At 42.0% G+C, this 15,728-nt stretch overlaps 1 protein-coding gene across 1 annotated transcript; it reads right to left on the reverse strand.

The window, feature by feature from the left end:
• Nucleotides 1-902: 902 nt before the first annotated feature.
• riok3 (RIO kinase 3 (yeast)) lies at nt 903-15,002 on the reverse strand. The gene is made up of 13 exons (XM_083995664.1): nt 14,673-15,002; nt 11,869-11,984; nt 11,325-11,470; nt 11,043-11,150; nt 8,249-8,358; nt 7,553-7,696; nt 4,759-4,886; nt 3,832-4,014; nt 3,542-3,701; nt 3,097-3,177; nt 2,771-2,860; nt 2,151-2,264; nt 903-1,905 (listed from the first exon to the last, which is right to left on the reverse strand). The coding sequence occupies exons 1-13, from the start codon at nt 14,706-14,708 to the stop codon at nt 1,792-1,794; spliced, it is 1,530 nt and encodes a 509-aa protein (XP_083851790.1). The 5' UTR covers nt 14,709-15,002; the 3' UTR covers nt 903-1,791.
• Between the last annotated feature and the right edge of the window lie 726 nt (nt 15,003-15,728).

Below are 15,728 nucleotides of genomic sequence, written 5' to 3' on the forward strand. Positions count from 1 at the left end.
CAGAATAAAAGAGGCTTGCTTTATTAATCAACTATTAAATTCTTAGTTTGTGTGTGGCTTGTGTTAAATATTGTACCTTCTAATGTGTTCACATGTTCTAATGCATTTCCACCATATCTGGAGCACTTACTCCTTTCCTTACACCTTCATTCAAGTAATTACTTGTTGTAAATAATTGCATGCCCATTTAATGGGTGAGAATCCTGCAGTTATTTTTATTTTGAAAGAATCTGGTAGGAAGTTCCCATGGATTCACGTGACAGGCTGAAGATCATGTGCTCAGTGTCAGTACAAAATCAAGAATGTATGAGGACTTTTTTTTTTTTTTGCTGAAGAAAAATCCAAAACAAGCAGCTTCCATCTTCAGTTTTTAATATCACCACTTTTTGCAGGATATTACACATGATGGGCATTTCATTAGCACATAGCACCATAAAATCAACATCATGAGAGGCTGCACACCATATAGAGAAATATCCAAATATCACATCAAAGCACACACAGCCTCTCCCACGCTAGGTTTTCTGAAGTGAAAACACAAAAGGCTACACACAACAAACACAGTCCTCATCTTTTACATTGATTTTACAATGATTTTTTAACATGATTCTTACATAACTAGTTGCCTGACTATAGAAGAGAGTTCCCAAAACATTTCACACTAGATCATTGAACAGAATCATCTGTCACTTTGAAGAGAATTATCCTAAAGTCACACTGAGCTCTGTCAGCATTTTTAGTAGAGGGAATCATATGGGTTGTGCATGCGTTACATTTAGCTCCTTCTAGAAACACAGTGAGAGATGGAGAAAAGGTGAAAGTGAAAAGAGAGGTAAAGATGGTAACTGAAGTTTCAAAGTATCAAAACTACAGCTCAGTGTCAGTCTGGTTTTAAACCTCTCTGGTCAAATACTCCAAGATTCAAATATTTTATAATATACTGCATTTTATTTTCTTCAATGTGATGCATGGGAGCAGCATTGTTTTGGCAGAGGTTGTGTCTATGTGGAACTTAAACATATCTGTGACAGTGTTCAGAGCTGCCCACTACACATAAAGACACTCAATTAGTGTCCTTCTCGGAGGCTTTTAAAAGCAGCATATTTTGGTTTTTTTATGGTATTTGACTAATTTTTGTGCTGTTTATATTTTGATGTATTTTTAGGATTATTTCCCTTAATACAACCAAGAAGGAAAGAAAAAATCTCACATTGTATTAGTTTCCCCTCTTATCCTGCAAACAGGTGATTTTCTCCAAAGGCTACAAACAAGTTCATGTTTGATATGTGCTGTCTTATCTTCTGTGTGCTCGCTCCACTGCCCTGAGCCCTACCCTCCAATACTCAAAGCCTGATGTCCAAACCAAAACCAAACCCAAAACTAAGTGTAATTCATGATGACATCGGCTTCTCCACTTGAATTGAAAATAAACGGTGTGAACTAAGCTCACCAGCAGGAACTGTTGGTGGATGAGGTTTTTGTATTTTTACTGCACATACTGTATCTCAGTATGAGCCAATAGTAGCAGAGGATGTGAGATGTAATCTCAGCTTCAAAAAACCCTGCTGGAGCCTCTCAGCAGCCCGGACGCTCTGACTTCATCATCCAGCTGGGTGGTGTCGTTCCCCCTGCAGCCAGGAGGAGGCGCTCTGTCCTGCCTACGGAAAGGAAGCAGCCAGGTGTGAGGGTGAGTGGGCAGGGTGGTCGTCGGAGGATCCTCCTCCGTTCATCGCGACCAAACATCGTTTTCAACGCGGCGGGACTATGAAGAGAGAGCGAGCCGGGCGACTGTTAGTCATCAGCGTCGGGTTCTAAAGGAGGATCTCCGTCCTCAGAGGACACTGGGAAGGTTTTCTTCCCCCGTCTCTGCACATGGTCCTCGTTCCTCTTCTCCAGGGCCACGATCTGCCAGAGAGAGGAACACAGCTCACTTAACCAAGCACTAGATGAACATATGTGTATATATAATATATAAATATAAAAAACATATTATCAAGTTACACTGGACTCATTGATAAATAAAATAAACTGTATGAGAATGTAAAAGTGAAAAGTGTTATCTATATGAATTACATGTTAATGATTGACACGGTTTCACAAGACACCGACACACACACACATCAACCTATTGAAGAAGTCGTCTTTGTTACCTCGGCGATGAATTCAGCCTCTTCCTCTGAACCAACAGAGATGTCCAGTCCGGTGACGGCATTGAAAAGGTCATACACACTCATCGCCTCGCTCACTCCTCTCTTCTGAAAGAACTGGAAAGTGTACACACACACACACAGATTGCAGAAATGAATGAATTCCTGTTTGGAAAAGTAATTAATTAAAATAATTTATTTCCATGTATGTCAGCCGTTACCCTGGTTACACTTCACTGCCTGAATAAATTAAACAGAGTTTAGGTAAACACACCTATTCCCTTATTCCTTAGTGTGCCACTTTCTCAAGGAGCCAGTTAGAACCTGAGTGAATAATAATTATGCCAGATAACTCCTATTAGGGGTCATTTATAACCAACTATCACTCAAATACCATCATTTTTTGTTTAATGTGAGCTGATAAAATATCTTTCTCCAGTTTTTGATGACATTCAAATTCCCTGGGAAATGACAAAATGTGTTTCTCTGTACTCTACAGGCAACATGACACATCACATGTCAGTGTCTCTCTGTGACAACTACTCTGACACTCATGTTCTCAGACTGAATCCGGAACCACAGAACTGGGCTGCATTCCATTCTGGAGAAGAAGCAGGCTTTACCGTGGAAACGTTCCTGCAGTCTCTGAAGAGGAACTCCAGACCATGAGGATGGGTGGGCTCCACCGACTGACTGACATCTATCAGCCACACCTACAGCAAACACACATGCTTAGAGCTGAGGACAGACAGGCTGGAGCAGAAGGTGAGGACGCTTATTGTTTAGATTTTAATAGCCAGTACTTTAATGATACAATTTAAAAAGGGTATTAACATTTCTTATTTTCTCATGTGTACTCAATTAACATTAACAATCCCACAATGCCTCCTGATGGACTGGGGTGTATGGAGACAAGGTCAGGGACAAAGAGCAGTGAAGACAGTCTCACCTTCCCTTCATGCCACAGCATGTTGTATTCACTGAGATCAGCATGGACCAGGTTACACTCCTGATACAACTGCTGCATCATCTGCAGAGGACAGCAAGCACAACAAGTCAACAAACAGTAGTGATGGGATGGTTCAGGGCATGTGTGTGTTGACCATTGTGTGATATTTCTGAGGTGTTAAACAGAACAAAACAGTGATATACACCAAAATGAAAACCATGACCCAAAAACAGAGACTGAACCATGGATGTTGTGAATCGTCCACATTAGTTAATATGAAAAAACACAACAGTATTAAATAGTTGATAAATTTGTTTTGGATAATAAAGCACTAATCAATTAAATTAGCTCATCAAACAATAAAGCAAGCTGCCATCATCCTCAGACTACGTACTGTATACATAGATGAAACAGGTGAAGTGGAGCTCGTGGTCAGTGTACGTACATGTAAGACCTGGTAGTAGGCGTTCTTCATGTCCTCTGAACCCAACCTGGCGTCTTTGAGTTTGGGAGCAGGAATGTGGTCTTTTCCGATGAACGACATCACCAGGATGTGTTTCTTTAACAGCACCACCTCCGGACACGGGATTTCTGCTTTCCTCATCCTGGACACAAACAGTGATGTCACATTTCTACAGATGATGATTGGTAAATATGAAAACATTTTGATTTCCCCCAGACACCACATGTTAGGTTCCAGCAGCGACCCACACAGCCATGCTGCAGGTCACACACCTGGCCAGGTTGTGCATCTCCTTCTCGGCCCACAGCCTGATGACTTTGCGTGGGTTCAGTTTGCTGAATCGTTCTTTGAAGCGATAGTCGTCTTTGATGTAGCGGTCTCTGTTCTTGAACTCGTTGAGTGTAGTTTTAAACACCTTCAGCACCACCTCGTCTGGGACCGGCTGCTCCTCCAGGCTGAAACACAAACACAGCTTTGTTCAGGGCCAGTGCACTGGGCATCAGGGCAAGAACAAAGCTCCACAGCGCCCCCTAGAAAATGACTTCAACTTAAGGAGTGTAAACGCTGTGACCCCCAATTTCCACAGCCAGCAGCCGCTACAGGAAGCAGCAGAGATCTGAGATGTTACTGCTCTAACTAGAACAGATCTGTCAGTTTCTGTAGAAACATCTGTCCTATCACACTGCACATCTGGCTGTCTCTCTATGCATGGCCTTTAATTCACCTCAGTTGCTCAATATAAAAGTGGAGTAACGTTTTCAACAGGGACTTGATGAACATGTTTTTATTTTTATTTTTATTTTTTTACTTTAAGAGCAACAACAATCCCACACAGCCTCTGTCCTGACCATTGCTGGGCATGTTATTTTTAAAAAGTAATTACAGGGGTGCAAACTCATCAGGGGTAAAAAAGGTGACAAGATACCGACCCCCTAGGGAGGTCCAGGGGCATGCTCCCCCGGGAAAAAAGAACTTTAAAGGTGAATTTACAGTCAATTTTAGCATGAGACTAGGGTCCAGATTTACTCGGGTTTGCACGATAACGAGCCGAGTAACTTTATCTGCAAGTTTTTAGAGGTTTCAGGGCTGTAAGTTAACTTTTTCAGCACATAGCACTAGTGCTACAGAGGCTGACAGTTTTTTTTTTTTTTTTTTATCACCAGTCTTCTGAAGACCACCTCCTCCCTCCGTCCACTCACCTCCCTCCATCAGCATGGAAGACAACAGACTCTTTCCCAGTGCTGATGCAGCCATTGATGTTCTCCAGCACACCGGCGTTCACCATCTTATACATGAGCAGACGAGTGCGAGGGTCCACTGCTTGTTCCTGAGGAGACAGGAGGGAGGTATGAGGTGGAAGGAGAAACAGGATGTGTGTGTGTGTGTGTGTGTGTGTGTGTGTGTGTGTGTGTGTGTGTGTGTGTGTGTGTGTGTGTGTGTGTGTGTGTGTTATCTGTAGGGCTGTCCTAAACCATTCTTTTTCTACCAATTAATCCATCAACTATTTTTTCGATTAGTCAAACGACTAATTTTTCGACTAACCTAGCCATTATTTTTTGGTTGATGATTGTTAATTTACAAGAACACTGTGGTACGCCACACGCTCCACCTCCCTCACAAGCCCCACCCACCACTCCCTCCTGCCGCACCTACACGTGCCCCCCTCCCTCCCCGCTGCATGCGTTGGCAACGGTAAACAGAACAGGCGAGTGAAACAGGAACAACACAAACAAACACAACACCGGAGTTTTAAATCGTATAAACAGACTCAGTGATGACTAGGGATGGGAATCGAAAACCGGTTCCTCTTCGGAACCGGTTCCAACTTGGATCAATTCTTGGAATCGTGTGCGTGTCTGCTTTAACGATTCCCTTATCGATTCCGTTTGGTTCAGAAACTCGCGCATTAATTGATTAATGACGTTACGTGACGTTACGTTAAAATCAATCTTCATTATAAATGAGGGTGCTTAGTGTTTATATCCACATGTCACCGTTTGTTCTCCCAAAATAAAGTTAGTGGCATGTCTGCGTGGAGCAGCAGCTGACAGATGCAGCTGACAGTGACGTTTCCTCATCACTAAACCTGTGAGCCACCATCCGGTCCTCCCTCCCTCACGTCGTGAGGACAGGACAACGTCTCCTGAACAGGCTACATGTCTATTCTTCTATTTCTCTCTTTATTTGCACTTCCTTTCAGGTTTTGCTCGTAGCCACGTGAAACGGTAGCTACGCCCTGTGTCTTTTCTCTTGCGCGCTCTCTCTCTTTCGCTCGCTCGCTCACTCACTCCGCATAAAAACGAACGTCATGAAAACAATAACTCGTGAGAAGATACAGATGCATAAAAACCATGTAATGGAAACATTGTTAAATTCCTCCTGTGAGCACAGCTGGCCCACAGCCACAGTGGTCTATAGTGTTAACCTGTCCAGGCAGGTCGGTCCTGGCTACTTTTTTAATGTTAGAGCCATTAATGCAGTGTTTTCAACCTTGGGGTTGGGACCCCATGTGGGGTCGCCTAGAATTCAAATGGGATCGCCTTAAATGTCTAGTAATTGATTTAAAAAATAAATAAATAAATAAACTAATTATTTTTTCACAATCTTAAACAACTATATTCTTTATACATTCACTTTCTTGAATATAAATCAAGATCAAATAAAATGCAGCATATACAAATATCTGAGCTTGCTCATCTTGAATGAGGGTCACCAGAAATTTGTGATGTCAAAAGGGGTCATGAGCCAAAAAAGGTTGGGAACCACTGCATTAATGCAAACAAACCCATTTCTCTTTTATTCCCTCACCCAATGAGAATTGATAATTAATCGAATCGATAAGCAATATCGATAATGGAATCGGAATCGCTAAATTCTTATCAATACCCATCCCTAGTGATGACTGACGAGTTTTATAACAAACTGTTGTTACTGCTGCTGGAGAAGCAGAGGAAGCCATTGTTACAGATTACAGTTCTCAACGAGCATCAGGTCGCACTGGTCCGGCCGCCAGCCTGACTTGATGCGCTGGTTCAGGGCCAAAATAAATCCGCGGACCGTTGTAGTCAGTCGCCAGACCCTCCTCTAGAGAAGAAGGACCGTTGAGAACTCACAGAGCTAACAGTAGCCTAGCCGTTAGCACTGGATGCTTAGACACATGTGACTTCCTGTGTTTACGTATCACTCGGGGCTGCTCACTAATATCACCGTTACAATATCAGACATGAAACTCCGCGACCAGCTGCGGCTGCAGTTATTGGTCTTTTAAAAAACTATTTATTTCCAAAACCCTTCTTTCTAGTGTGTGTTGTGACTCTAGTCTCCTCTGCTCTCTGTGTCCTGCTACTGCTGGTGTCAATAAAGTTAGGTTTTTTTTAAGCGTTCTTCCTGGTCGGGAGGGGGGAGAGGAGGAGAGGGGTGCACAAAGTGATTACATATTAAGTAGGTTCGGTCGCTCGTCAAATCTTATTAATCGGACCGAATAATATTATTGGTCAGACTTTTCTCAGAATTATATGAGAATGAAAAAATGATGAGTTTTTAACCCTGTTGGGTTTCTCTTACATTTTAATGTATCATCAGATTATTAACATTTTAACTTAGACAAAGAAATGTGCAAAAGTTCCAGAAAGGTAAGAATAGCTTTAACAAAACATAACTATCATAGTTATGCAGAAGACACACAGACAGCTGTAGCAGCGTGTGTGTTTTATAACGGCAAGACAACATTGTTGATCATCCTCTCAATCGCCGATAGAGGATTGCGTTGCTGATCGGCACAAGCCCAGTCACAGACAAGGTCACAATAGAACATTATAATCTCATCAGGTAATGGTTTTGTGTAAATTGCGACATTAATCGACAACAACTCGACAGTATGTTGTACGTGTCGATGTATTTATGTCACCGATGTAATGGATTAAGTGGATGAATGGGGACAGCCCTAGTTGTCTGTGTGTTTGAACATTGTGAGGCTGTGAAGATGATACGCACGGCAGTGGAGTGCTCCTTCTTCTCATGCAGCCTGGCGCTGCGTCTCTGCTCGCTGTAGCAGTGCTGCTTCAGAGCGTTGAACACCTGGTTGGACAACTTCAGATCCATCCCCAGACCATCACCGACGTGGACCTCAGGGGCAAACTGAAGGAGAGGAGGTGAAAAAGACAAACTAGAGCTAAATGATCATGGTCATTTCCCTCCTGAGAGAAACACTGAACACTCTGTTGTTAATCAGCTGGAGAAGGTTCCACAGAGGAGCAGGAACATCAAGTGATGCTTCTAAGCAGCTGTGTAATGTTGACTAACCACACACTGTTTCCTTACTGAAGCATGAACCTGTTCACAAACCAAGACTTCTTAAAACCACAAGGTGACAATGACAACTTCTTCATCGCCTCATTCTAGGATTGTTTGTGGACTTTCTGGAGCTAATTCATTTCCTCTAAAGAACTGATAACATTAAGTTAATAAAGCTTGACTGGATCATGGCAAGACAGCCAAGTCGACACTGGAGCCTGTGCTCATTTTCCTAATGTCCTTGTGGCTTGTAAAATGTGTAAATACTTAATTTGGTTTAACAATTCTTATTTTCATGAAACATGATGTGAAATGTTTATTAAATAGAAGGAGAAGAAGTTCCTGGCTGCTCAGCTGATTGGTGCAACATCTGTATGAATTGTGAGGCTGTCTTACATTGTCCATGCGGGCTGTGTTCTTGCGACCACAGGTCACCTCGTCGTGTTTGGTGGTGATGTTCTTGCCTTTCCCAGTGAAGCCTTTCCTGGGCGTGGTCTGAGGCTTGTCTGATGGATCACACACACATGGAACATTTTGATTCACTCTTAGTTAGTTGGCACACACTAGATTATCGCTGTGAGGTGACGTTGACAACAACAGTTGTATCTGGTGGTCCACATTATACAAACACCACATCAATATGACTCAGGCTGTAGCAAATATCTGACCTCTGTGTTTTTCATCACTCCATGGTTTTATGACAGTTTACTCTACCAGTCAGAAGTTTGAACACACCTTCTCATTCAATGGTCTTTCTTTCTTTTCATTTCTTTCTACATTGTAGATTCCTACTGAAGACATTAGAACTATGAAGAAACACATATGGAGTTAAAGTAGTTAAAGTAAAGTAAACAAAAAAGGGTTAAAGGGACTACGACATTTCCCATTACGGTGAAATTCTTGGACCGGTGAAAGACGGACGAAAGCGAAAACATTTGCCAAGAATGTTTTCATTCATTAAGAATGACAGTCGAAGGTGTGAAGACGATCAGATACCGTCGTAGTTCTGACCATAAACGATGCCAACTAGCGATTCGGTGGCAATATTCCCATGACCCCCCGGGCAGCGTCCAGGAAACCAAAACTAGGGAATGCTCGTCGACCACTAAATAATAATATCAAAATAACTATAAAGACTAGGGGTTGCACGACTTCAGATTTTTAAAAGTCGACTCTAATGTTATGAAAGTCGAGTCGACGTCGACTAGTCGCTGATGACGTCATTCATATTTTTCCCATCATAAATTACAGGAGGAGGGAAATACTTGGCAACAATCTGTAGCTTTTCACTGACAGACGCTCATGCACAGAAATTAGTCCACAGAACAGCAGCTTTATAAACAACAAGCTGTAAATCAGTTTGTTTTTCTGTAACATGCACTCCTATACAAGTGCAAAAGATAATACTGTAGCTACTGTCCGTTAAACAATTAGGGAGGAAAACGACACACAGGCCTCGTCACCATCACAGTCCTGCTCACTCGCAGTTTCACTCACATTTTTTTTCTGGTTGGTTATTGCTGTTGTTGGTTGTCGTTGTGCGCGACGTAAAGCTGTCGATATGAGCGGAGTTTTTTTTTTTTTTTTTAATTGCCGACAGCCCGACACACTGGCCGCGGCAGCGCAGCGCCTCACAGGCACTTGGCTGGTGTCAGGCAGCAGCTTCTCCTGCTCTCTCCACGCCGGTCAAACATCCACCCGTCTGTAGGCTACAGGTCTGTCTCTAGCGCTGTGTGTATGGATGTGTGTCTTGTGTGCAGACGCAACTGACAAATATCTAGGCGGACAAGCAAACTTAATCATCATTTATTTTATTTTGAAAATCGACCGGATTCTCTCGCCTTTCTGTGCCCGACTTCCTGTCTGGTAGCGCTCGTTCTATCCAGCTTGACGGCGCTCGTATTTTTTTCATTCAGCGCACTCAGCTGTTGTTTCAAGCCGCTACTCTTGTAGCCTACTGTTACATGATCAGCGACTAGTCGACGTCAAGCTGAAAACGTCATTGTGGAGCAGTAAAGTCGACTAGTCGATTAGTCGACTAGTCTGTGCAACCCCTAATAAAGACAAAACAATATATTTATTGAAAATGGAGCCATTAACAAGTGGGTAACGTAGATTCATCCACATTAATATGAGACTCTGTTATAACCAAAAGCAAACTCCTCGAGGTCTCTTTAATTAAAACCAAAGTGTTGTTCTGTCACCTGATCTAAACCCAACTGAGATGGTTGGGATGAAATGGGAGCTCAGCTCCTCTGGGAAATCCTTCAACACTGTTGGAAAAGTGTTCCAGGTGACGACCTCATGACGCAGGAGAGGGTCAAGAGTGTGCAAAAGGTGGCTTCTTCCAAAAATCTAATATATAAAACATATTCTGCTTTGTTTAACACTTGTTTGTTTACTATGTAACTTCAGTTTGAATCTACAGTGTAGAAAGTGATGAAAATAAAGAAAAACATGTGATTGAAGTGATTTAGATGTGTTTTTTTAAGATGACACACAGTAGATGTTGCTGCCTGTTTGGTTGATCAGATTTCACACTTCCATATATATATATATTTAAGCAATATATCACGACAGGCCGTGGTATGCTCATTATACCACGGCTAAGGGGCGTTGTTCGGCCCGACGCAAAGCGGGGCAAAAAGTCACACAAAAAAACGGTTACCAATAAAGGCAATATGAAAGAGGGATACGCAATCAATTTCATGTAGTTTTATTCAACCAGAAATACATATTATCCAATAAAATAGCCTCACTGTGAAAAAAATAGTCCCACGTCTCCAAACGTTAGCTCCAAGTAGCTCTGCATCTCGTCTTTTTTTTCAGGTGAAAGTCACTGCTCAGTCCCCTCTACCATTGTTAACCCTCCCCGGAGGTGAAAGTTCACCTTAAACATGTGAATTCAACTACTTAAGTCCATTTTTTAACATCGTAAAAACATCAGCTGTCTTTTGCTACGGACTGCAACAGTCCGTTGTCATGGATACATGACAACAACTTCCATTCATACCAGTCATACGTGCCTGACGCGGAGTGATAGCCTACGCTGTGATAAGGCTTTAGAATAGTAGCCGTGGTATATGCTCATTATACCAGTGTGATCAGCCAGAGTTGCTGCTGGTCAGTGTGGACATGTCTCATGATGTGACAGTGGTTGATGTGCAGAGGGACAGAGGTCAACACTCACCTGCTCTGTAGGGGTCGTGTCTGGTGTCCTGCCAGTCCACCTCGTCCTCCGAGCTGTCGCTGTCTTCATATGGATGGACCATTCGGTAGTTCTCGAAGGAGATGGACACTGCAGACAAAACATTAAAACACACACTGTCACTAAGGTTAACTCATTAACTGGTGTTTTACTCTGCTACACTCTCTGTGCATGAAGACGAGAGCAACACAAGAGTAAACAAACCCACAAAACTAATGTCTAACTGTGTATCACAAGCGTGTTTGCAGTGAACTGTGTTCCTACCTTTACTGTCTCCATTGAACTTCTTCTCCTCACGACGGAGCTGATCATCAAACTCACGGTCAAACTGCATCTGTAACATCTGGGCCAGCATCAGGTCACTGGTTGTCTCAGCAGCCTCATCTGACGACAGCAGGTCTGATCCAGGCCTGACAGAACAGAGTCAGGACAGGTTGTCCACGTTCAGAGACGTGGGACAGAGAAATTGATGCACATGCAAATGTTTGGTAAACGTTTTTTAAAAATCATTCAGAGAGTTTATGATTCCTTTTCTGTATTTCTACTTTTTCTGTTCAGGCTTCTCATGTATCCTCTTGTCTCAGGCAGGATCTCTTCACTACGTAAACCACATCAGAGCAGCTGCACTTATGACCATTTCATCAACTGACTAGACTTGAAGACAGTTAAATAGCAGAGTGATGTGATTAAATGTTACACAGCAGAAATGCTTTAGGAACGTACCAATCAGTGGTTCAGTAACTGACCAATCACTTGATTAGGTGTGGTGACCAACACACACACACACTAAAAGCTGGTGGGAACTTACTCGGTGACAGCAGGGATGGTGTTGTTCTCCTCATCCAGCTGTTTGGCCAGTTGCTCACTCATCACATCAGCCAATGAGCAGGCCGGAGCTGGCAGGGCCACCGAACCCCACGGGCTCTGCAACACACACACACACACAGTGTGAGACCTACCATGAGTACCTGGCTACTGGGAGCAACCGCCATTCCAACATCCCACCAGTCCGACATAGACCTCTAACTGTCTAAATGGCAACACTTCATTTTCTATCAAACGTCCCATCATTCCGACTTGCCTCCTATGGTCGGAATGACGGTATTTTTTTCTTTTTTTAAACATCCTGCCTTTCCGACAATTCCTTTAATAGCGTATTTTTTCCCCAAAAGATTTTGCACTGGTTGGGCTTAGGCAATGAATAAAAGAGTTGGTTAAGTTTAGTAAAAAGAGCAGGTAGAGGCTAGACAGGCAGACTAGTCCCTGTCTGTGCTCTGCTGTGTAATTACACACAACCATGTGGGTATTCCTCTATCAGCATGTCTTAATGAAGGGAGTCACCTGTTGAGTAACGCACATTTCCTTATATTGAAAGCCTTGTCTGAATGGTGGGACGTTGGCATGTTGGAACAGTGGTATGTCGGAGTGGTGGTATGTCTAAATGGTGGGATGTTGGAATGACAGCATGTAAACCCTGGCTGCATCACTGAGATCACTGAGATCACTGAGAGGGATGAATTATTATTATCATCTAGGGGTGTCACCATTACTTGTTTTCACAATTAATCGTGGTATTAAAGGCCACAATTAATTAACCGTAAAGATTACTAAAAACCATCACTTCCCAAAAAAGATTACGTATTGGCAGATGTGCGCCAAAATAAAGGTAAATGCACAGATACTGGTCCATTTAACTAATGTAACATTGAATTGGTAGCAATTTAAATGTTAGCATGTCATTTGTATTTAAAGAAAAAACAAAACAAAACAAAAAGCGATTGAAATAAACGTAAACATTTGGTATAGATGAAAATGTAGATATAGATGACCTGAATATTTCAAACACTTCCCCTGGGGGATTAATAATTGGTCATATATTAATAGATACTTGAAATATTTTGTGTAATGTAATTATATTTTGACTACATTTGATTTTACACATTCCTAGTGTTGTGAAATTAATTAGTGCATAATAATCGTGAAATTTATAATCGTGACATCCCTATTATCATCCTTTGGAACTGCAAATGTGTGCATGAACATACCAATGTATTGTTTTTAAAATCAAGAGCATTGAAATTTAGAGATCTAGTGGACTGCAAAACTGCACAATTTTTGTATAAAGCAAAGCACAATCTACTTCCAGGAAAAATCCCAAAAATGTTTGTGGAAAGAGAGGGAGGGTACAACCTAAGAGGGAGAGGGAAGTTAAAGCAACCTTTTGCTCGTACCACGTTGAAAAATAAGTGCATATCTGTCTGTGGAGTGAAACTTTGGAATAGCTTACCAGAAGATATTAAAGATAGTAAAAATGTTGCCCATTTAAAAACAATGTTTAAAAATAATATTTTTGAAAAGTACAAAATTGAAAATGTTGAGAGCAACAAAGGGAAATAATTTACTTACTTTTGCAACAAACATGAAGTTTTCTTGTTTGTTTCTGACTGTTTTTTAGCGAATGTTTGTAGTTAAGGATTGATATTGGATGTGTAATGTAACCTAGGAAATTTCGACCTGTTTTGTTTTTGAGTTGTGAAGTTTTGTGGATATAGCATGGTCGGTGGTTGTGTAGGTATATGTGTATGTATGTATGTGTGTATGCATATGCGCCATTCCGATCAGACTGCTTATGGTTTTTATAATGAAATGAGAAACGAAGGTGCGGCAGCTATAAGCTTTGCTTCAGCCACTACCCCTTTCCACCAGCTATATAGTACTTGATACTACCTTGAATTTATTTTGTAGAAATTTTGATGCTGTGATCGAAATAAAACATTCATTCATTCATTCATTCAAATAAAGCTGATCCTGGTGCCAGACTTTCACAAGTGAAGAAAGATCTTGACAATAAATAATTCACTGTAAAAACCAGGGATGCACCCAGGTGTACAGCTGGGGGGGGGGGGGGGGGGGCTATGACATCATCTTTAGGGCCGGGGACTGAAACAAAACTGAAGAGAAGTTATTAGTTAATATCACCTTCAACATTACTTCAACCATTCATCCATTGTTACTTTTTACTTCTTTCTTTCCATGTCGTCAGAATATCAATCTATCAACTATGACCTGTGATGATATTGCTATTAATAAATCACTGACTCATTAGCAAAAAAAACTATCGGGACAAGTTCAGACATGCCAAGGATGAGTCCCTCCCCCAGAGTCCTGACGTATAGGCCCCGCCCACTCTATTTAGGGTTACATGATTTAGAAATAAAACATTTGCAGGAATAAGTCGTACAGTCAATGGATGGGATATCTTATAGGCTATATCAATCAAACATATGTTCATATAGATTTTAGAAACCTGCTTGTAAAATATAACGTTAAGGCCCAGAAACTCATGTCAGCTGCTAACTTAATTTAGCTCAGGGAAAAAATACAGTTTGCAGTAGTTGTACAGCACTATTATTCCCTCTATGGTTGTCCAAAGCATTAGGCTAACTTACTGTATATGGAGACAGACTGGAGTCAATATGTGACAGAAATGGAAACACTCTTCGTTTGGTCATAGCCATATTGAATAACGACGAGTTCCCTGGAGTTTAGAGGAGATGAACAAAATGAACACGACACAACACAACGCGGCAGCCACAGCAAACAGCTTCTTACCTTCGGTGTCTCTGTCGCGACAACTGTTCGATCCATGATTCTGGTCACGATGAGTCGGTCCTTTCTTCGATGAGTGAATGGTGGCTAGCCGCTGAGCTAAAGTTAGCACGAGCAGAAGGCAGCAGATTAGACTGAAATGGGCTGAAAAAGAGACTAAAAGCGACGTCCACCGATGTGACAGGCGCAGGAAACTGTTGTAGAAGACTTGGTCAAATGTCAAAAGAAAGGACACAAGGAAGTAACCAAGGGTTTTGCTAAATAATGTAGATATAATCTGAGGTAACGTTAGCACAGCCGTCTGTGAGGAGTTTCCCAGTACAGTGAACCTGAACGCAACGCGAACGCAGCACAACAGGAAGCGCGTCACTCTCAGCTTTCACAATAAAAGGGTCGACGCTCTTTTATAAGGGTCTATTATTGAACTTCTGTTATCAATTGATAATGAAAATGTATAAAAACATATTTAAATACAGAAGTGACCCAAGGTTAGTTTTATAGACTGTGAATATGATTAACAATTGTAAAGGAAAATAAATAATTTAGGCCTGACTTTATCTTGGCTGTAACATAGCCTATGCGTGCACCAGCGTGTGCGCGTACAACCTCTGTCCAGGTTGCCTCGTGAGCGCGCACGGCCGTTAGCTGCTGTCACAAAAGCAGGAGGAGCGTCCAGGTGAGTCAAGTCAGTCATTGTTCACACGCATTAGACTGACATCCTGTAAAGTCTGACTTCAAAATAAAACGATGGGCTGGTCTATGAATATGTGGGACCGGTTTAAATCTATGGCCAGACACCACTCTCTACAGTAGGGACGCCGTCTGAAAGAGGCCAATTGTGACTATCTTTTGCTTGCCGTAAGGCGTTATAACCACTCTGGCTTGCTGTAGTTTCTAGCAAATGCACACGGAGAAGTCAACCACAATCACCATTATGGATTTTATTTTGAAAGTGCAGATCGGAAAAGTTGCTGCTGACTCTGAAGCCTTGACAGTTTGGGAGCATCCTGACGTCTTCTGAGCACAAAGTGAAATCGCATCCCTCCTCCCTCTCCTCTC

The sequence above is a fragment of the Trachurus trachurus genome (assembly GCF_905171665.1).
Source record: "Trachurus trachurus genome assembly, chromosome: 20".
Lineage (NCBI taxonomy): Eukaryota > Metazoa > Chordata > Actinopteri > Carangiformes > Carangidae > Trachurus > Trachurus trachurus.